Raw genomic sequence first — 20873 nt, 5'->3', positions numbered from 1 at the left:
TGCACACTTCCTTCTGCAGGTCATGAATGAAGATGATGAATAAAACTGATCTCGGTACCCACCCTCTGCTGCCTCCTCTCCACCCTTCTATTTGCTGCCTGGCCTTTAACCTCCTTTCAGTCCAAAAATGAACCTTTCCTCCAAATCCAGTGCTTGGTTTATTTAATGATACATAAAAAAAAAAAGTCCACTAACTTTGAGGAAGAAAGAAACTATTGAAATTAGCCTCCTATCTTTACTGCCCTTGTAGCTTTCTAATACAAAACAGACTTCCAAAATGTAAAGCTGCAGCTCAGTTTGTAGAAGAGGTGATCTGGAAAATGCACAACGAATTAACCTCAAAATAAATTTTTTAAAGGTTCTGTATTATCTCTGGAGAGTGTAGGTTGTTGTTTGACAATGTCGCTCTGTTTTCACACTGGAAAACCCCAGGCGTACCTGGTTGCTAGGGCGGAGAGTAATGTCAGAGAGGTTGCATCAGTCACGGCCAAGTAAAATATTAATCAGAGAGGCTCCTGTTGTGGGACCCGATGCTTAAGTGAAAAGGCAATGGCTGGGAAAGAAAATGGGATAGCGCAGTGAGCTTTAGAGCTACAACAGGTGAAGGTAACTGAGATTTTAGAACAAAAAAGCATAGAACTACTGTGAATTTACTAAACAATTAAAAACCTCAAGCTATTTTAAGAGGGTGTGATATAGCAGTGCCTCTGCTGTGGAATGGAGAGAAGAAAGCAACGTGGCTACAACCTTCACACTGCTGCAATTTCTACCGTACACCATATGAGCAGGATGCTCGCAGAAGCACCACTGCAGATGCTCTCGTCTGTCCACAGAAGTGCTGGTTTTGTTGATTAACATTTCTTATCAGGACCGCGTATTCGGTCCTTGTCACCTCTGCTGCAATCTACTTGGTGGCCAGAAGCTACGCAAGCGCGGCCGTGTGCTGCAGGAAGTGGCTCTGTGGGCAGCAGGATTCGCTTCTCTCACTCAGACCCCGCCACGAAGACGGGTCCCTGGCAGAGGAGCGGTGTTTCTGGCAAAACGGAGGACAAGCAGCACTGAAACACGCTAAGGGTTGGTGAAAAACCTGGCAGTGCCCCTTGTCAGCACACCTCTAGAGCACGAGCATTTTGGCCAAAATCCAGCTGCTCTAAAGTGTTTACCTAATGTCCCCCTGCTCTTCCACTGAAGTGTGAGCTTATTTCCTGTACTAAACTACCGTGTGTCTTGCGGTTAGTTATTAACTAGCTGTTCTCTTTGAAAAAGGGCTTTATTTCAGCAGAAAGTGATTCTCTGGTAATCCTTACTCAGTTTGGGGGAGCTTTGCAGCCTGCTGGCAAGACACCCTCTTGCAGTGTGCAGCAGTTTCTGCAAAATAAATGCATGCATAACACTTTCTAGGCATCAGTGGTATTTACGTTTTGGTCAGGCTGACTGAGGTAAAATTGTTTTTCAGCAGAAGAGAGAAGGAGTAATCCAGAATTAAGCATATTTTCGCCAAAAGCATTTGGTTGGTGGTGGATTCCCAATTGCCTGCCCGTTCTGTAGGAGCTGTTTGCAGCCCCTTTCGCTTTCTCTTTGAGTGCAATTGCACAGCCCTGAGCCGAGAAGTTTCCTTGGGAATCTTGCTGGTCGGTTCAGCTTTCGACGCAAGCTCTTACAAAATCACACTCTGGAGAAATTCGTTATTTATCTTTTCCGGTACTCTCTCGGTTTCACTTGTTTTATTTTAGGATAAGCTCCCAGATAAGATTAGTGAACTCCATGTGCAGAAGCGTGAGGGTGGAATGAGTGAGAGAAAGATAGAGTCCCACGTCACTTGATTTCTATATGCATAAATCTGACTAAAGCAAATACCAGGAAAAAGGAAATAGTCCATGTTTACTTATTCCAATTACTCATGCTTTTGTATTTCTTTCAATCCCCTCCAGGTCCACTTCTGTTAGCTCTAAGGATATCTAGAAACTATTTGTTCAGGACTAGGTATTTGAAGAGCTTTTCAATTTCAATTTTTTAGCCTTTTAATGCTCTTTTTTTTCCAATAAGATTTCAAGCTCAGGTAGATGGCGCTGGTTCAAGTCTGAAATGACATCTGTGTTTTTCTCTGTACATTTAGATCCTGATCAGCCAAAGTGTCTCACACCTCTGCAGGGAAGAAATCTTTCTGGAGGCTCAGGTCGGCATCCGAACCTTATGGCAGCTGCTGCCGAGACCGGGGGTGTTCTTTCCGCCAGACATGTACCTCTTGTGCTTTTTTTTCACAGTAATTTTTTGGTGCAAGGGCTGACCAAGCTGTGGAGTTTCTCTCCTGCGTCAGCATCCCTGTGGAAAAATCCAGCGTTGGGGAAGTGAAGATGGGAGTTTGCACTTGCAACCATCCGACTCCTTGTCTTTATGGCTGGACACTACTACCTGATGAGAACCGGACATTTAGGAGGGAGAAATGTAACTTTCCTGTCAAGTTTTGCTCCTTCAGAAAGGATCCTGCTTTTTTAGTCAATTAAGTCAGTGAAACAAGTTGTTCCATGGGACTAATGAAACTGGATTTTCACAAATCTATACTCCATCCTCTTTCCTCTCACTCACCCTACACCAATAACCTCATTTCCCCTGTGACTTTTCCGTTCCTCCGACACTGTAATTTCCCCAGTAAATCCCCTCAATAACCATGAAGGTCTAGCAGCCACCTGTCACATCTCCCAGCCACGGGATGAGGAAGAGGGTGCACATAATACCTGAGCTCACCGTGCCACCCTTCCTCTAACACCTGTGCTGATTTCCTCCGTACATCTGCCAATTTTTATAAAATATGTGGGAATGCCGTATATCTGTTATGATTCATTTTCCATCTCTGGCCTTGTTTTCCCATTTGTGTCTCCTACTAATGCTAAACAAGATACAGATGGATACAGCTTCATTTTCCATCTTGTTTTCCCATTCCTATGTCCTACTAATGCTAAACATGACTTGATACTGATGGATATGGCACCAAAATCGACATTGGTAGTAAAAATTGACATTGGTAGTAGGGTGATGGTTGGACCTAATGATCTTGAAGGTCTTTTCCAACCTTAATGATTCTATAAAAAGTGCAGGACTGGTATTTGCAGAGTTCATTTTATTTTATAAGGAAAGGAATGTGAGAAGGAAAAGCAGGAATTGCAGGGTGGCAAATAGGGCTGATACATGCCCTAGTGAAACAAGTGGTAATACGGTCTCAGGCTGCGGGGTGCTGTGAGCAAACTCAGGGCTTCACCTTCCCCTTGGGGGCAAAATTCAGATTAGACATTAATCCCTTAGCCAGTCCTGATCTGGTGTGAGGCCAGGTGCGCCCGGCTCAACTCGGAGACAAGCAGTTCTGCGCTCGATAAGCCATTTTAAAGGCCCTTATCCACTTGAGAGGCCTGATACTCTTTGTGCGCTCCGTTCTGTCACCGCTGCTCCGAGGGGCAGACAACAAACTCCTCAGCGCCCGGGGCCGCGGCGGGGCCGGCCGCCAGCAACCCCTGATGGGGAACCGGGCCCCGGGGCCTCCCCCGGCCGCCAGCACCACACGGCGGCGACCCCTGGCGGCCCCGGGCCGGGGCGGAGCGGGGTGGCGGGGCCGGGGCGGAGCGGGGCGGCGCCGGGGCCGCTCGCTGCCTCAGCGCTGGGGGTGGGCGGCGCGGTGCGGCGCGGCGGGCTGCGGGGTGATGGAGCCGCGGGCCCTCGCCCCGCCACGCAGCGCCCGCTGAGGCCCGGCCGCCGCCACCGCCATCGTCCCCGGGGAAATGGCCACCGAGCCCCCGCGGCCAGCGGAGGAGGCCGAGGCCCAGCCGCCGCTCGGCGCCGCCCCGGGCCCGGCGGCGGCTGTGGAGGGCGGCGGGCGGCGGCGGGGGCTGAACGGCTGCGTGCCGCTGTCGCACCAGGTGGCCGGGCACATGTACGGCAAGGATAAAGGCGGTGAGCGGCGGCCGGCCGGGACGGGAGGCGGAGGGGGGACCGAGGTGGCGGCCCCCGGCCCGGGGAGGGGACGGGAGCCGTTGTATAACCGGGGAAGCGGCTGCACGGCGGTGCTGAGGGGAAGGCGGGCTCGCCGGGCTCCTGCCAGCCGCCCCTGGCTCGGCTTCGCCTCCGCAGCCGCCTCAAAGGGGGAGACTGAGGTGGCGGCATGCTGGGAGGCTGGGTGTGTGCCCCCGAGGGTGCTGTGGCTGAGGTGGTTCCCGTGTGGATGAGGACCAGAGGCGTTTACCTGCTTCCAGACGCTGCTCTGCAAGTGCCTGTTGTAGGTTTAGAAGAGAAGGGATAACTTCGTAGTTGCTTGCTTATCTGATGACAGGAGCAAGCCCAAAACATCAGCTAATAATGTCGAATGATATTGGTGTAGGACTGGGAGTGTGTGAAGAGATTGTAAAGATCCTCTACCTCCTTATGGTGAGGATGTAGCATTCTTGAAGCTCCTCCCCCCAGCCTTTAATTTTTATTTTAATTTCAGGTTGAGGACTGAGGTCTTCTGATAAAGGTTCCTTTCAGTGTAGGCAGCGGTCAGTGCTTTGCGAGTGGCCTCAGTAAAGCTAACATTGCTAAAGGTTGTTATTATGACCCTTCCAAGTCATCATATTTGGTATAATGCCTGCCTCTGAGCCAAGCGTGAGGTACACATCCATTCAGTTTTCATGGTGACCTTCTAGAATAGCTGTAAGGAGTACGTACTGTTACGTTGCCTTTGAACCCTGTCTGTAGGAGCTGCCCCTGCTGAACAGGCCAAAGACTGAACCTCATAACCCCTTCAGCCATCAGTAGATGGAATTGCAACACTAATGGCACTGTGAGTTTGTCTTATCTGTAGCTCATGTTCATGGCATGTCTTGCTGCTGATTATCTCCACAGCAGAGTAATTCTCACCTGCTGTCCCTGCTGCCACTGAGGCAATAAAACGTCGAGGGGGCACGTTGGGTCCCTGGAGCTGTACGTCGGTCTCGTTGCTCGTGTTTTGTAATATGGGGTGGGGTCAGGCAAGAAAGGCTCACCTTCAGGGAGAGTCTCACCTTTGGCACGTCAGTTGTTATCAGAGTTCCATCAACTGAATCTTTGTCACCTGGGTGATACACCATCTCTCTTGTGGGTGCTGATCAAACGGATTAGGTAATGCCAGATCCATTAGATCGAAGGAGCGGAACTAACATTTACTTGCAAGGGGTACTGCCACTGTTGATCTCCTCTTAGAAACTTGAGTTTTACCTTTAAGTGAAGACCGAAGCTGCTCTGTGGTACTCACAATTCTATAATTTTTGTAACTGAATCTTCTCATTTTATTTCTTTACAGATATTGTTTGTAGGAGTACAGGCAGTTGAGATGCTAAAGATACAGGGTCATGTAAAATTCTGCAGCGCTGCTCGCCATGGTGTCTTTGTTATGAAGCGAGTGGCCGGATGTGTGGATATATGTAGTTACTAATAGCTCTGGTAAGGAATATCACAGACAATATGTGCGCCAAAATCTGTGATAATTTTAAGTCTGTGTAAGGAGACCAGCATGTCTTGTACCTTCTCCATTGCATTTTCTGCATTTTCCCACAGTAGTTACCCTTCCTGCTGTTTTCCGTTCTACCCTTTCCTACCTCATTAAACCTTGAGCATTTTAAAAGCCTAAAATTATAAAAGCAGTAGTTCTTTTTATGTGGATGCCTCTGTCACTATGCACAAAACATAGCAAATGCACCTTGAAGGATGTACCCTGCTGGTGTTAGTGTCTGAGCTGTCTGCTGATTCAAGCTCAGAACCTTCCTTGTTCTGCCAAGCTTCCTCCTGCATGTCGCTGCTGTCCTCTGGGCTTGACTTCCCTTCTGTGCCCACATACAGACATAGAAAGGACTTGAAGTAATTTTTTTTTTTTTTGTTAAAGTGCACATTAAAATGTCTTTGTCACCAGCTTTTCTTCCTTTCTAATAACCTTTCCCTTTTCCCTTTGCTTCCTGTGGCTGTCACTGCTGTGCGAAGACAGGGCTCTAGCAGTCTCCTTGCACGGACACGTATCACTCTGGCATTTGGGCGTTGGGTTTGACCTTTTGGTGAATGCTCTGTTCAATAGCGCTTTCCCCCAAAGACAGTAAATCGTGTAGTAAGGTTGTGGCCTTGGGTTGTGGCTTTTCTCTATGGGCAGGTAGAAAGACGCAGGAGCTGAGGAGATACACTACTTTTTACAGTGTGTTTGTGCAAAATGGGTGAAGCATGTGGATTAAATTTTTTTTAAAACGCACATACATCTATATTGGTTATGTTTGCTGTAGATAAGAGCTTCAGTATGCTAGCAAACTTTGCATGCAAAGCCACAGATAAACGTTTTTGAGATATTTCAGAATTTTAATTTTGGTATGGTTCTGCTGCTTATTCAGAAACACTAAATTGCTAATTCGCTTATTAAAACAAAGACTCTCCCTGTGCATGCAGGAAAAAAAAAAAAAGCAGGAATCCTGAAACAAAGCCATGACGAATGTTCTAATGTTAGTATGATCTGCAGGTGATGGTATCTCATGTGGTAGATCAGGAGAAGCTTATGGAGTGTTCATCTTTATGGTGAGTGCTAAAACACGAGTCCTTGGTTTCCAGCCTGCCTTTGTCACAGATGTAGGGTAGGTGCTCTGTTCTGTCAAGAAATACAGAGTATGAGGGGATTCAGACAACATCAGGCTCTTCAAATAATAAATCTTGTCATCCATCTTGATCCACAGTGTGGTGTTCTGGTGGAAAGTACTTACTGAAACTTGTCGTGAAAGCCCAGGTTTCAGCCTAGTAGCATATGGGTTCTACCTGTAGGAATGTTTGCCTGGTCTTTGTACCTTGTAGGCTGTCCGCTTGTCTTATCACCAGTGCCAACATGCAGGCTTTAAGGAGTGCTATAAAACCTTCTTTAATGTTGTGATTGCTAGTAATTCATTCAAAACATATCATTCAGAAGCTTTGTGCACTCTGCTAAGTGCTTTCCAGCACATGTAAAAGGGTACAGGGAGGGCAGGGGGAAGCTGTTGTGTCTTGAAGATGTGGTAGTTGGCATGGCTCGGTAATATTTTTATCTAGTCTGGAAAGTGTAAAAAAAAAAAATCCAGCTTTTAGCAAGCAGCTTGACTTGAGAATTGTTTTACACAAATTTTTAACCACTCTTTCTTTGTTGGCACAGCCAACAACTTCACAAAGTTTGGTGGTTGTTTTACAGTAAGTATGTCGGGCTTTAAAGGTTTTGTTTAGTTTCCAAGTCTGCACAACAGAGCCCATTCAGAGATTATGCTTTCCAAAAGGTGAAAACACAATTGCTGTTACAACTGTTTTTGGGTCACAAAGTTCCTGGCTTGGTCTGCTGCTTCTCCTCAAGTGGTAAGCTGAAGATGGAACGTATTTTGGATACAGCTGACATATTTTTGTCTTCCTTTTAAACAAAATAAATTACCATATGAAAAACTATGAATAAATCCAAGGAGAAAATTTATGTTCTGGAAGTGTTGTTTTTTTTCCTTTTCCCTTGTAACTGGTGATTTGAAACTTAGAGCATGGTTCACAGAGATGCAATTACTTTTCTCCATTGCTGTCCATATCCATCTTTTGAGTACCCTCAGATATTAAGGAGAGTTTCTCATGCGGCTACTCAGCAATACTGCTGACTGCAGAGTCACTAAGGCTGTTTGGGGAGGATATTTTGCTTTTTGGGGGTCACAATGAAAGTGGTTGCCAGCTGAGATGAAACTCTACATTGTGTTATAATTATGTGTGATACAAATAGCAGTATATCATTAGCATGGAGTGCTATAAGGGTGCTACCTCTAGCAATACAGAAGTGCTCTTTCGATGCAGCTTGTATAGAAATATGTCTGCAGGCCATATATTTCTACTTTAGCTTGTGAAAAAAGTGTTAAACACATCCTTTAACTTCAGCTTCTTAACACTGTTGGAAAAACAACTTATCAGTTATTTAAAAAGGGAGTGTCTATGTAATCTTCCATAGTGAAATGAACGTGTTTTTTTGGGTGGAACTTTTCACGTCAAATCCCAGTGCTGTGTTGGCCTTGAGCAGAACTAGACCCGGGAATTCATCCGATGGGTTGAAAAAAAGCAAGCAAACCTCTGCTAAGGATTTTGTATAGGAGCTGCCAAGTTCTCCTCTACTGTGCGTGTACTGAAAACAGTAGAACTGAACAAATAGGCTGTCCCTGATGTGTATTTTCTATTTTTGAAAAAAATAAAAGTTCTCTCTTAAAACTTGGCCCTGAAGGAAATGCTTCTCTTCTAGGTATACTGCAGCATCCAGATGGGACTGTCCTGAAGCAGCTGCAGCCACCACCTCGAGGTCCCAGGGAGCAGGAGTTCTACAACAAGGTGAGGGTCCTGCATAGCAGAGGGAGCCGCCTCGCTAAAGGTGGAGTGATGGCTGGTATTCACGTCACAGTATATCATTATTGTCGCCGTTGTAAAGGTGTAAGGTGAATATCTGAATGGTACGTCACTGACAGTCTTGTCCCAGTATCTGCAAGCTGTCTAGAACTGTCTCCTCCTTGAGTATCTGTCCCCGTGCCAGGCCTACTTCACTCGCAGGATTTAGGCTTGATTATTTGATCCCAGGACAGGAGGGTTTACACAACATCTAAGGTTTTATTGGAAAGCCTCGTGTGATGTCCATCTGTGAGTAAAGGGTGGCATGTGTGATCCCATCAGTTTTCTTTCTCACGTTGGTGAGCATCTCAGAATCAGTTGCTTGTAAAACTTAGTGTATTACACATCCATATAGTGTGGTTTATTGCTAGAAGTATTGCTGTGTTCACTGTGTTAAAACTCAGCTCCTTTAAAACATCAATAAAAAGTGCAGTTCTCCAGTTTTAACTTTTGTTTGTTGTATTTTCTTTGTGAACCAAACTCATTGCTCATCTCCAGTTCGATTTATCGGTCACTGGAATAGCACAAATCAGGAAGGCTGTCGATGGTTCTTACTTGAAGGTAAACTGTTTTGGGGGTCTCTTTCCCTTAATGGCCACCTGCCCATCATAGTCTGCCACATGCTTTTCCATATCATCTTGATCTGTTATCCCTTTCCGTGGCTTACTAAGTACTGCAGAAATCTTCATGCAGGATGGAAGAGGAGTCTTGAGACTCTTTTGTTGTTGTTATTTGGGTTTATTTGAAAAGTATTAATTTAATCTACCGAAAGATGTTGCATATTTTGCAGAAATGTGTCACGTAACACTGACTAAACAACGAACTCCAAGCTAACAATGTGTTTGCATACTAGCATTGCTCGATAATTCTCATGATAGGACTGCTAGACAAAACAGCAGCTCTTGAGTTAGTAGGAGCTCAGCGGGAGCCAGTTAAACCCAAAAGTAAATATTTCTCTGAGGTTTCACAGGGGCTGTCGTTTAGGTGAGGTTAAGAATGATACAACCCAGGCTGAGCAGTATCTCTTCACTAGAAGAGAAAGCTTGAACAGACTCCTTTGAGTACCAGGTTACTTGCTCTTCTGGGAACTCCTCGAGTACAGTAACGTACTCCTACTGTCTAAAGCCAGAGGGTAAGAGGTGTAAGTTTGGACGTTGCGTAGATGTTAACTTTTCACAAGTTTATCGCTTTGCCTGCTGCTTAGACTCATGTGAAAAGCTGTGAGCAAGACCGTGGGCGAAATCATCTGTGTCAGTGCCCTTGTGACTAGACCCTGTCGCAGTGGAAGAAGGCAGGTCTTGATTGTACCAAGAGCAACAACGCAAACTCCAATGATATCTGCTGGGGCCTTGCCAAGTTGCTCTTGATGCTGAATTTTTGTTGGTTACAAGCCATTTGGGAAAAAAGGGGCTTGGCCATTCCTGAAGAATTATGGAGAAGGGGAAAGCTGTATAGCAATTACTTGTGTGGGGACTAGACTGCCTTTTTGTGGCAGAAGGGAGAGGGAGAAAATGCACGTACCTGGATAGGTGAAAGTACAGGAGAAAGGTCTTAGGGTTTTGTTGCTCTTCAATGATTAACTGCTATCATGTTTGCTCACAGGCAGGAATCACATGATGCAGGTATAGACACCTAAGCACCCCATACGTTTGTTACAAGGCGAGGATTACTGCAGGTTGTGAGGTTCATCGAAAGGTACGCAGTTTCGCGGAGAGCTTGAGCTGAGGCAATAGCTCATCGCTGCCAAGAGGGAAGGGCCTTTCTTCCCCTATTGCCATTCACCTTGTGCTGTGCTGGTGCTTCTCAGACATGGGGGAACTCTGTTGACTTACTAAAAAGTCAGCAACACTTCCTCAGGTTGGAAGCCTTTTGTCAGTTGAGCGATTAAACTGATAAGCAGTGGGAACAACAGCAAGACTGCCCCATTTTGGTGACTGAGCTCACTGCATCTTCTGATCTACAAAGAGACATAGCACCTTGGGATAGGCTAATGAACCTCCAGAGAACAGGGAAAGGAGAATTTTACTGCTCCTTGAGACGAGGGGTTGTTTACAAGGCAGTCAGGAAGAGAAGGTGATGAGAAATAGTGCAGAAATCCAGCAACGGTGCTTCTAGATAGATGTACGATAGGGCTGTCTTCTGGATGCAGGTGGGATAGAAGTAGTTTTGAGGCAGAAGACTAAATCTTTCTGGATCCTGGAAAGATTTTTGGTGCAGATGAGCAACAAGAGTTGGCGTATTCTGCGAGGACAAAGCTGGAGTGGATCTGAAGGCTGTTTGTAGGGTCTTCTCTGATGGAGCCTTCATCGGTTGTATCTATTACACCATGAAGTGTGTGAAGACTGAGGAATCCCAGACTGTCACTCAGCCAGGACTAGACAGCAAGTGTGTTGTTAAGATCAAACCAGAGGTGGCCCCTTAGTGTATGCAGGTTAATCAAGATGTTTTTTTCATTCCTGCATCTATGTCTTCATAAGCGCTTTTAACTATTTTGCATGTATAGATATTACCAGTTATTCCTTACCTGGGCAAGAAACAAGACCTTCTTCACTTAGGGGTAAGGCAAAGCTCCTCAGCTGAAGCAGCTGAGTGCCAATGTAGTTCATGGTAGCAGGAAGATGTGTATGTCTTGGTTTCTGCACGTGTCAGCCGGAGAGCAGCTATTGCAGGTCTGAGGCAGAAGTGTCTTCAATAACCAGCAGTGACTGGCAGCGTGCTGGTGAGTGCTCATGGGCTGAAGGTTGCAGGGGGTGTGTCATGACAGCAGACAAGTTTGAATTATGGCCCTGATAATTTTAACCTGATAACAGGCTCATATCAGGTAGATACTGTCTTTATCTGGACAAGATGTTCCGAACTGCTGGATTAGCCTTCTGCTGGCTGTCTTGTGAACGAGACAGAGGGCCGTAGCCTGCGTGAGCAAGTCACCAGAAATTTGCTCCCCTATCGTGGGCAAATGATGGGTGTTTCCTACAGAGCACAAAGTAGGGTGCTGACTGGTAGAGCCCAGACAAAGCGGGCTACCTGCAGTGTCAGAAATGGCAGAAAACGTAAGCGAGACACTGTAGTGCAAAATACTCACGGCGATCTGAAACTATGATCCGTGTGTCAGCCCGCTCAGAAGTAGGTGGCAACTGGAAGTTTTGGAGAATTTCACAGGTCTCTATCCAAGAGGAAAACTGGAAAATCTCCCTAGCAATTCCTACTCAGACTGTCGTTAGCTCACTTTTCTATTTTCCAGATAGAATACCTTCAGTTTAGCAGTTTATAAAAAAAAAAAAAAAAAAAGAAAAAAAAAAAGAAAAAAAGGCAAACTTCTAAATACTGGGCTTCTTCCTTACAAGATTGTTTTACCACTACAACAGCATGTGACATCCTCTACTGATGCGAGAAAGGCTTCCTACGATTCTCTGTTATAAGGGAGCAGAAAAAATGGAGCATAACAAGGTTATCATGAATTGCTTCTATGATAAAATGGAGTGGAATAATAAGGTGTTTGTAGCCATTGTTAATAACTTGCTATGTGTAGTGAGCTTAACTTAGTGTTGGAGTGTGACTTCCCAGTGGTAACGTCCCCTCTCTATTGATTCTGTAAATATGAATAGTTATCAAATTAAAATAATAATGTTTTAGTTTTGTTTCTGCAAACTCCCTTCCTAAACCTGAGGGCATGAACTTGGTATAAACACAGGCTGTGTAACCGTGAAGTGTTCTACCAGGTCTTCTGATACCCTTATCTGATTAAAAAGTTGGACTTTTTAAACCTTGAATAGCTACAAAATACTTTGTTTTCAGTAGATATGAGCAGCAAGAGCAGGAAAAGGAGTTGATGTAGAAGGGTTGTGGTTTTTTAAGGACTATCTACGCCGATGATCAGTTGTTTCCATCTAATGGAAATACTCGGTGAGGACGTATAGGCGGAGACACCGTGAAGGACTGCTTTTAAAGGAGGTTCAGGAGGGAGCAGGGATGTGGAAACATGAAAATAGTGATGTTTGAAAATGCCGTCTAATACATTATGTATATATTATATTTCCATTAAAGAAAATAAATTGCTGCAAGGCAGTATGTGTTTATGGTAGGCTGCCTACACGTGCGTACTAAGAAATCCATAAAAGCACACTGCTTCTCAGTCCATTTTGGTTTTTAACTTCATCCTGCCTTATGCCAGGGCACACGTGTACATGCTGAAGCAGTCTGATTCAATCCAGCAGTGTCAGGAGAGGGAAGAGGCCCATCAGCCCTCCTACAGTCATCTCTTCTGGCAGATGAGCTGGGACCTGTGAGAAAAGCATCCTTTAGAAAGGTCAGCACAGCCTCTGGAAGAGGTAAAACCTTTGTGCTTTACAGGGTACAGAGCTTGTCTCAACCATACCAGGCTGTACCTAAGAGCACCGTGTGCTAACATAACTCTCTCTTCCTATTTAAGAGCTCTCCTGTTCAGTAGAGGGGTTTTCTTAATTTGTCACGTCAAGAATGTAGCTTTGCAGAAACGACTGTCCTGTTGGTGCCCTGCAGAGGGGGAGGAAGCTGGAATGTCATGCTTTAAATAGGGCAGCTGCTTTTGTGGGCACAAAAGGATAGAGCTTAGGCTGCAAATATTTAAAACTAAGGAAGAGAATTTACAGTTGTTGAAGCTGGCTTCCCAGCTACAGTTTCCTACAAGCTCTCTGTTTAGCAGGAAGAGGCGGAGGGTTTCTCTTCTTACATTCAGCAGGCCAACAGAAGGTTGGTGGGCCATTTGGAATGATGGCACTTTCAATTCTGATTTCTGGCAGTTGCTTCACGGGGCTGTAAACCTCTGTTAGTACGTGTACCTGTTCTGAGCGTGGCATATTGACATTTTAAAGGTTGGTAATTCACTAGCTAATAAACTGGGATTTTATGCTTAACAGATCAATAAATGTCCTCATAAGCTTTTACTTGAATTGCCCTTTTGCTCTCCTGCAGTGACTGCGTGATGGTTGGGGTGCATGATGTACGCCTTCCCCCCTCATCCTGCCAGCCGAAAACTGTCCTATCTGAGAAATTTCTTGCAGCATGGACAACTTCCAACAGTTAGCATTTTTTTTTCCCTCTTTGCTAGTGGCTGCATGTCAGAATTGTCATAGCTGGTGCTCGTGTTGTTGCCAAATCATGGCTCCAAATAGCATACCTGCAATACTAATAACGTTTCCAAGGCTGTTGTGAGGTGAGTCTTACCCGGATTCTCAGATACCCTTGTCCCAGAGGGCACGTTTGTGATTTTGGGGGTTGGAGTGAAAAGGCAGACGGGGTTCTCCCGGTCCCAGCTCAGCTCTGGCAACTTCCTACCTCTGCCTGAGTGCTTGGGAGCCGAGAGCTGATTCACCCCACGTAGCATTGGGAAAAGATAATTGGGCTAGTCATTTGGCCCTTCTGGAGAACAGTTCTTCTCCCATTGCCAATTACTGACGGCTCTGTTAACTCCTCTAGCAGTACTCGGAAAGTTCAGGGTTCGAGCCCTGCTGACATATTATATGAATGCAAGGAAGCTGTTACCGCTGTAGATAGTAGAAATTGTTTTTTGCTCTTGTTACATGTCTGGAAAACAAAGCCAGGATGTAGGAGACGCAAATAACTCCAGCATGTAAAAGAGATTTACGTTAGGTGAGAGTCAGGCGCTTGAAAGCTAGGAAGTAATGGTTGCATGGTCGCCCGCACGATTGTTTTTCTGAACTTTTGTTGGATGCATTATAATGCAACTTTCAGTAGGGTGATGACCTGTCTTTTTGTTTTCTTTCCCCTAAAGAGCTTACCCATTTTACAACCTGTACATGAGGCAGAATGAAAATTGTTTGTGCAGCTTGTGTTGTCCCTCTTGCAACAGTTAGTCTTTGACTTTGTGACCAGAGGATAACGTGTGTGTTAGAGAATTACCACTTAGATTAACGTTCCTTGTGTTCCTGTGGGTACAGAGAAGAAAAGGGCAGAAAGTATGCCTGTTTGGACCATTATCAATACTTTTATCCTTATTTTATTTCATTCTCTATAACCTGTTGTTGCTTTTGTGCCACAGCTTTTCATTAGTTTGATGCTTTCTTTTTTTTTTTCCTTTTTGCATCATCTGATTTTAATTGGTATTCGAGCAGCTTCAGGCAGTGCAGAAGACTTCTAGTGACTTCCCTCCCCCTCCATGGCATAAAATCAAGCCAGCAGCCTGAAAGATGTGTTTTGGCCTGGAAGCTTTTGCACAGAGTTGCAAGAACTGACTCATAAAGCTCAGCCCTCTTTCAGCCTATATAGCACAAATCACGATAAGGCAGCCTGTGTTCTGTAAACTGTTCTGTGCTAGTGACAGAAGACAACAGGGATCAGGGAGGGAAAGCATGTCTTGCTTCAGGATGAATTACCCTATTTTATAAACTCAGCTAACTGGTTTTATAGTCTTGATTTAGATGATTATTCTTGACTGAAAAAGGAGTGGATGATGGCCATAGTGCTGCTATTGTGTACTAAAATATCCTTATCCCGTGATCAAGTCTCCAGCTAAGGTTCTGAGTTTGTCTTGTATGGACAAAGCTTCAAGAAATAGGATGCACCCTTCTCTTAACATCTCATATGGGGGATGCAATGCCTTGCCTGAACCTTTCTGTACCCCTGTGCCCAGAGCTGTAGCTCGATACCCTGAAATGTTGGCTTTTGCTGTGTCTCGTTCTGGGACGTCCACATCTGCTGCATCTCCAGAAGAGGTAGTGGCACTGCAGTGACACAAGTTGCCTGCTTGCAAACATAGTGAGTGCGTTCTGATACACTCCCTGTCTGCCCTCGTCATTGTTCCTCCTGCTGAGAAAATGCTCAGGACGGATTTGTTGCGTTGGGGATATGAGCAAATTGAAGTTCCCAAACCAGTGGGTGAAACTGTCTTGTGCTCTGTACTTAAAACCACAAGCCTAGACAGAAGTATTGTAATAAAGGGAAGGACATGCAGTACTCCTCAGCTAATGAGAAGAAAATGACTTTGTGACCAAATTGTGAAATACTTACTGCTTGTATTTGTGTATTTTTTAAATTAGGAGTTGTCTAAGGAGAATGAAGGATGAGGTCTAGTAATCTGCTGAGTTCTTCTACTGTTCTATAAGCACTCAGATTTTTCTGTACTTCAGGTCACTATTAAATGACTTAAAGCCTGCTGTACCAGGACAATAGGGCTTAAATTTGTGGCAAATTTTTGTGCAGCAAAAACAAGTTTGGGAGGGCCACGCTCTGCGGTAGAAAATTACCCTAAAGAGTCTGCTGAGCATCTGTTTGCTGTGTTCCTTGTACATTGTGTGCCACAATAATCTACAGTCCCCTTCAATAAATCTAAGAAAAACTGTAAAAGGAGGCAGTCAAAGGCCATTATTGCAATTTGATGCTAGCAGGGAACTACTGGGTGGAGTTCGTAACAGACCAGGTTGCCTACAGTCCATGCTGTGCAAGCATGCAGGAAAAAAACAATCTCCTTGTCTTATTAACCTGATTTTGAGGAAAATTCCTTTCCAAGAGTAGGTCCCGCTGAAAATGAAGCAAAAATACAGGGTTTTAATATGCATGTCCACGGAATGTTAAATTGGGTTAAGTTGCAGTGCCCTTGCTATGCTAGAGGGTAATGCAAGCACTAACTTTTTCAGACTGAATCAAGTCTTATGAGTGAAGTTTCAATTCATTTATGATGGTAAGTATTTCAAAATCAGGATGAAGTTCTAAAGGTATGTTGTAGTTAGGCAGAAAATACAGCACTTGATGCATCACAGGCTTATTTCAGAAAAAGATATGGTTGGTAAGCTGCTGGTATGGTGTTCATCATCCACGTACCAGATTAACCATCAGTGAACTTAAAAGTCCGTTTGGCATGATGTTGAATGTCTTGCTGTGCGTGTAACGTGCTTGTTGAAATTCCTCCAATGTCCAATACTTACAGAGCAACTTGGTAGTAATTATTTTTTAGCCTTTTGTGTGTTTGTTTTTTCTGAGCACGTGTATGTGAGTGTGTGTGTGTGTGTGTATATATGTATATATATATAAATACAAAAAAAACAAACCTCTCCCTGAAGACAAAGCAAAGTGAATGACTTGACTCACCATGCCCAAGTGTAACATTTCCCTTACCCAGATTTGTTTTTTTCCTGTGCCTGACTGGAGCAGACTATGCCCAAAGGCGTGCTAAGGTTTCTTAGTGTTATTACTGTTCCTGTAGCTGGTTCTGTAAATTCCAGTTTTGCTCAGGGCATGTGGGTGTGGGACTCCAAAGGGTTACTTATTCAAGGCAACCAAAAAAATGCCTCCAGCTATTACAAAACAGCTACTTGGATGTTAGTAAAATAGCTTAGATGACTAAAATTATCAAAATTTCATCGAGCACGAATGGATGTTCTCAAGGGAAGATACAGACGTGGCTTTAAGTGTTTCAGGAGTGTTAGTGGCAGAATGTACCTGGAAGGCGGTTTTAGCAGGGTGCCTTGGCCTGGCACTTTCTCAGTGAGCCAACTTGAGGAGCGAAACAGACTGGGGGATCAGCTGGATGATGGCAACACCGCCAGGCTCAGATTGGTTTAAGCTACCATGAAACTGCACCTTTAGGGTAATGCTGCAGTACATTCTTCGTGAGAGCTGCCTCTTGCAGCATTGGAAAAGAAAAATCCTACTTGTGTCTGTCAGGACTTGTCTTCCTTTTCCGTCTCTTTGAAATGCAAAATTAAGTTTTGCCTATATAACTGCTTGAGGGTTCCTCCCACCCCTTGTTCTCTCTCGCTGCCTAGCTTGAATCTTCAGATTCAGTGCTTTCCAGAAACAAAGGGTAGTGCTTATTAATGTTCACAGAAAGTGGGACGGTGATTGTGGCTTATTTCTCTTTTTATCCTATTGTTCTACCATTTTACTTTTTTTTCAATAGTTCCAGTGATAATTCAAACTCATAAATAGTTGGAGTTGGTTCAAAATACCTTCTTGAAGCAGAAAGTTCGTATGGAACAGTCTAGCTGCTGCCCTTGCTCAGCTTGGTTTTACATCTATGAGGATCTCAAGGTAGTGGTTTCTGACCAGGTCAGTATCTTTCTTCCCTGAACACGCAAAACAGTGGTCATGTTGCACCACTTAGAGCATTGCAGTAACAGAGCTATTATTTTCATGTAATAGTTGTACAGATAGATGAGAACTGGCTGTACTGTATTTCTTTGAGGAAGGTATGGATTAGCAAAGGGACTTGACTTTTTGCCTTGACATTTGCTGGATTTCTCTGACCGCTGATGGCTTGACTTTTTGCAATGGGTAACTTGAGGACAGCGTCACTACGGCGCTGTTGGGTGGACGGTAAGTGCTGTTGAACTCAGAAGGAAGAGTAGGGGGAGAAGTGTTTAGTGTGTTAAAATTGAAACTTCCTTATCAGATGACCAGCTAGGCTATGTTCTCCTTAGTTTGGCTGCTAGCGGAGAGTACCAAGCACAAACATGATGCTTCTGTCTCTGTTGTACGTACAAATGCATATACCAAACAAACATAGGTTTCGGAATAGCAAACTTCATCTGCAGTTTGTCTTGTGTTTTTGAATTAGATTCAACTTAGGAGTCTCTTGACCTACTCAGAAGGCTGCTTAGCAGGTGTCCATGCTGTTGATATAAATATAATCATCTACACTTTCCTGGGTATCTTCTTCAAGAGCGTGCTTTTTTAAAAAAAAAAAAAAAAAAATCTGATTATGGTGTCTGAGGGACCAGGCTTTGTTGCACATCCTGACAGAAGAATTATCTTTGACTTCAAAGAGCCCTCAAGTTGATTGGAGACTCCAGCTTCCTACACAGCTGACACTGCGCATATCATCTGCCTGTGTTCATGAGTTGCGAACCTAGGAGAGGAGGAAGGGCAGGAGGAAGCTCAATTCTGTGGCAAGAGGTTTGTGATGAAACATCATCTCTAATTTGTGATTTTGACTGAGAACTTCCTAATGCCCACTACCCTGCACTGTGCACAGCTGGGTGGCTTCCAGCAGCTGCAGGGTGTATGTGTGGGTAAAGCAAATAATTTAAACTTGCTTTCTTGTTAATTTTTTGTTGCCTGGGAGTCTTGTGGGATGAAAGATGAGATGGGAGTTTGCTGTCTCGTGAAGAGGGAAACAGCCCTTTTGTGCTTGTGATGGGGTAGGGTGGAGTGCCTGCTTGCATCTTCCAAATATTTCCTGCCTTGCTTCTGGAGTAAGTGGCTGTGGGAAAGGAAGGGGGTCTAGACGGTCTGTCCCTACCCAGTTTACCTCTGGCTGTTTTGGAGAACTTGCTGCTTGTGGCATCCACTGCTCTCTGCTCACAGCCCTGCAGAGGGGTTTGTTGGGTGCTGCTGCTGGTGGTTGTGCCCGACTGCTGCCTTTTAGCTGCTGCTGCTGAAGGTCTGAAGCTCTGCCACATCCTCGGAAATGGGTCAGGGTTTGCTTCCCCTCTTGTGAGGATAATTCCATGCCTCAGACTGCAAATCTTGCTAGGGTCAGCTCAATTTTGACTATATAAAACATGTGGAAGCGGATAAAATAGGACCTACTCTTTTTTTGGCATTGCTAGAAAATGTCTGTTTTGATAAACATCACCAAATAAGTATCTCTTTGGGAGATGTCAAAGCTTACTTTCACAGCCTTCATTTTTTGGAAGCTAAGATGGCCAGCTCCTTTCTGTAACTTTTTTTTCCCTGACTCCTGGGAGAAGGATAGAATTGTTGCAGGTGTACGCCGTTCTTATTTGAAAATTCATCTGCATGATCAGACTGTGGAAACGTAAATATATCCTGAACTGTTTTAAGCTTTTCTAGTCTTTCTGTAGGTATTTTCTGTGAGTGACTATAATCTAATGCATAGTGCAGCTATATTTTGGATAGTAAAATAGCAATTCATTAAAATAGCATTTAGTACAACAGCATTCGTAAATATTTAACTTTTGGAATTACTCTGGTATCAGATTTTTTTTTTTTGGATATAAACAGAGCTGGCTCAACTCCAGTCATATTTGTGGAAAGAAATACTGCAGACAAGTCAAAACATGATGGTACTACTTTGAAAAAGAACCAAAAGATTTCCGAGTTGTAAAGCTGTGCAGTTATGAATTGCTAAATGCAGAACTGCTGTTAGAACCTCAGTTTTTTTGGCCCTCGTACTTGCCTGGTATAACTGGGCGATGTAGGAGTCCGGAGGGAAATGCGGTGCACACTCAGGTAATTAAAGTCTGTGATATAATGCGTACACGCAGGGAGACAGATTTAAGGTTGCACTATCATCTGTAAATCTTGTATTTGCTAGTTTGAGTGTGTGGCTTCTCAACTGTTTGCCACCCAGGAACCCCCTAAGAAATAAGCTTGGAACTGAACTCTGCACCTGCTGCTGGTGGCTGGTTGTGTACCTTGAGGCTCTGCAAGCGACAGCACCACTGCTCAGGGCCAGCTTATGGTAACAAGCAACAAGAAAAGGAGATGGTTGGGACTGGCGTGCCTGCCCCGGCATTTCTAGTTTCGAACTCAAATCGCTTTTAAATAAATGCATGTTTTAAAATCCATGTTTTCTAAATCAGTTCTTTTACGTACTTGAGGAAATTCTGTTGAAACTGCATTTTCATCAAAGCGGTGTCTTTCCACCAGGACACTTGAAGATGGGTCTCTACTGCCAGAACTAGTTTCCTGTTGAAATTTAAACATTTGTTCTACCCTCCCTCAGTCATTTATGCGATTAGCTAGTCTTTACAAAACAAAGGAGAGCGAATGTCACGCTGCTTTAAATACAGAAAAGAACATTCCCATTCTCCCAAGCAGCCCCCTGTTTGCATTAAAAAACAGATGAATCTGTTTGGATCAGACTTAGCAAAACAAACAGAATGTACTTTGGATTAAAAACTAGGGGAGGGTGAATTTGTCTCGGAATTAAAACATTCTGAATAGCTGGAAATTATGACTTCATGGTGTCTGTTAGACTATCGAGCTGCCACAGAACATATCTGAGGCATGTTCTTCCTATGAGTTAGCTGCAGTACTTTGTAATGGACATGTTGTGAGCCCTCCAAATGTCAGCATCCTGTTTACTTGCTTTTAAGCCCAGCAGCAACTGCGTTTCATGTCTCCAGTTTGCGCTGTTGGAAGAATACATCCTGTGATGTGTAGGAGGGATGCCTACCCTGGCTGAACTGATGCCAACTTGTTCTGCAATTCTCGATTTGTTGGATGAAGAGGTCATGTACAGTAAAGCAGAAAGAGCTTAGGTTTTTCAGTGTGTGCTCAAGAAACAGGCCTGTCATTACGTGCAAAACCCAGCAGCTGCTTTTCCAATAAAGGTGGAGTATTGCTAACATAAATGAAAGCACAATGGTTTACTTCTAAAGGTTGTTCCAGGGTAAGCGATAACCTCTTCTCCAGTGAGTTTCCCAGCTCTGTCAGCAGCAATACCTTCCGGGGTATGGGATGTGTGGTTTATTTCCTCTGTAAATTTAGGGTTGTTTTTGTCAGATACCCAT

At 44.4% G+C, this 20873-nt stretch overlaps 1 protein-coding gene and 1 long non-coding RNA gene across 2 annotated transcripts in view; both read left to right on the top strand.

Annotated features, from left to right (window-relative positions):
* Positions 1 to 940: 940 nt before the first annotated feature.
* Positions 941 to 3057, top strand: LOC118245185 (uncharacterized). The gene is made up of 3 exons (XR_004777785.2): positions 941 to 1074; positions 2117 to 2176; positions 2265 to 3057. It is a non-coding gene; the product is annotated as an uncharacterized LOC118245185 (long non-coding RNA).
* Positions 3058 to 3627: 570 nt separating this feature from the next.
* Positions 3628 to 20873, top strand: part of IPMK (inositol polyphosphate multikinase) — a 38170-nt gene continuing 20924 nt past the window's right edge. The window contains exons 1-2 of the mRNA XM_035541065.2: positions 3628 to 3942; positions 8261 to 8346. Coding sequence (XP_035396958.1) covers positions 3771 to 3942; positions 8261 to 8346 — 258 coding nt within the window. The 5' untranslated portion in view covers positions 3628 to 3770. The remainder of the gene's footprint in view (positions 3943 to 8260; positions 8347 to 20873) is intronic.

This window comes from Cygnus atratus, chromosome 7, assembly GCF_013377495.2.
Source record: "Cygnus atratus isolate AKBS03 ecotype Queensland, Australia chromosome 7, CAtr_DNAZoo_HiC_assembly, whole genome shotgun sequence".
NCBI classification, from domain to species: Eukaryota; Metazoa; Chordata; class Aves; order Anseriformes; family Anatidae; genus Cygnus; species Cygnus atratus.
This window is presented reverse-complemented; position numbering and strand designations above follow the sequence as displayed.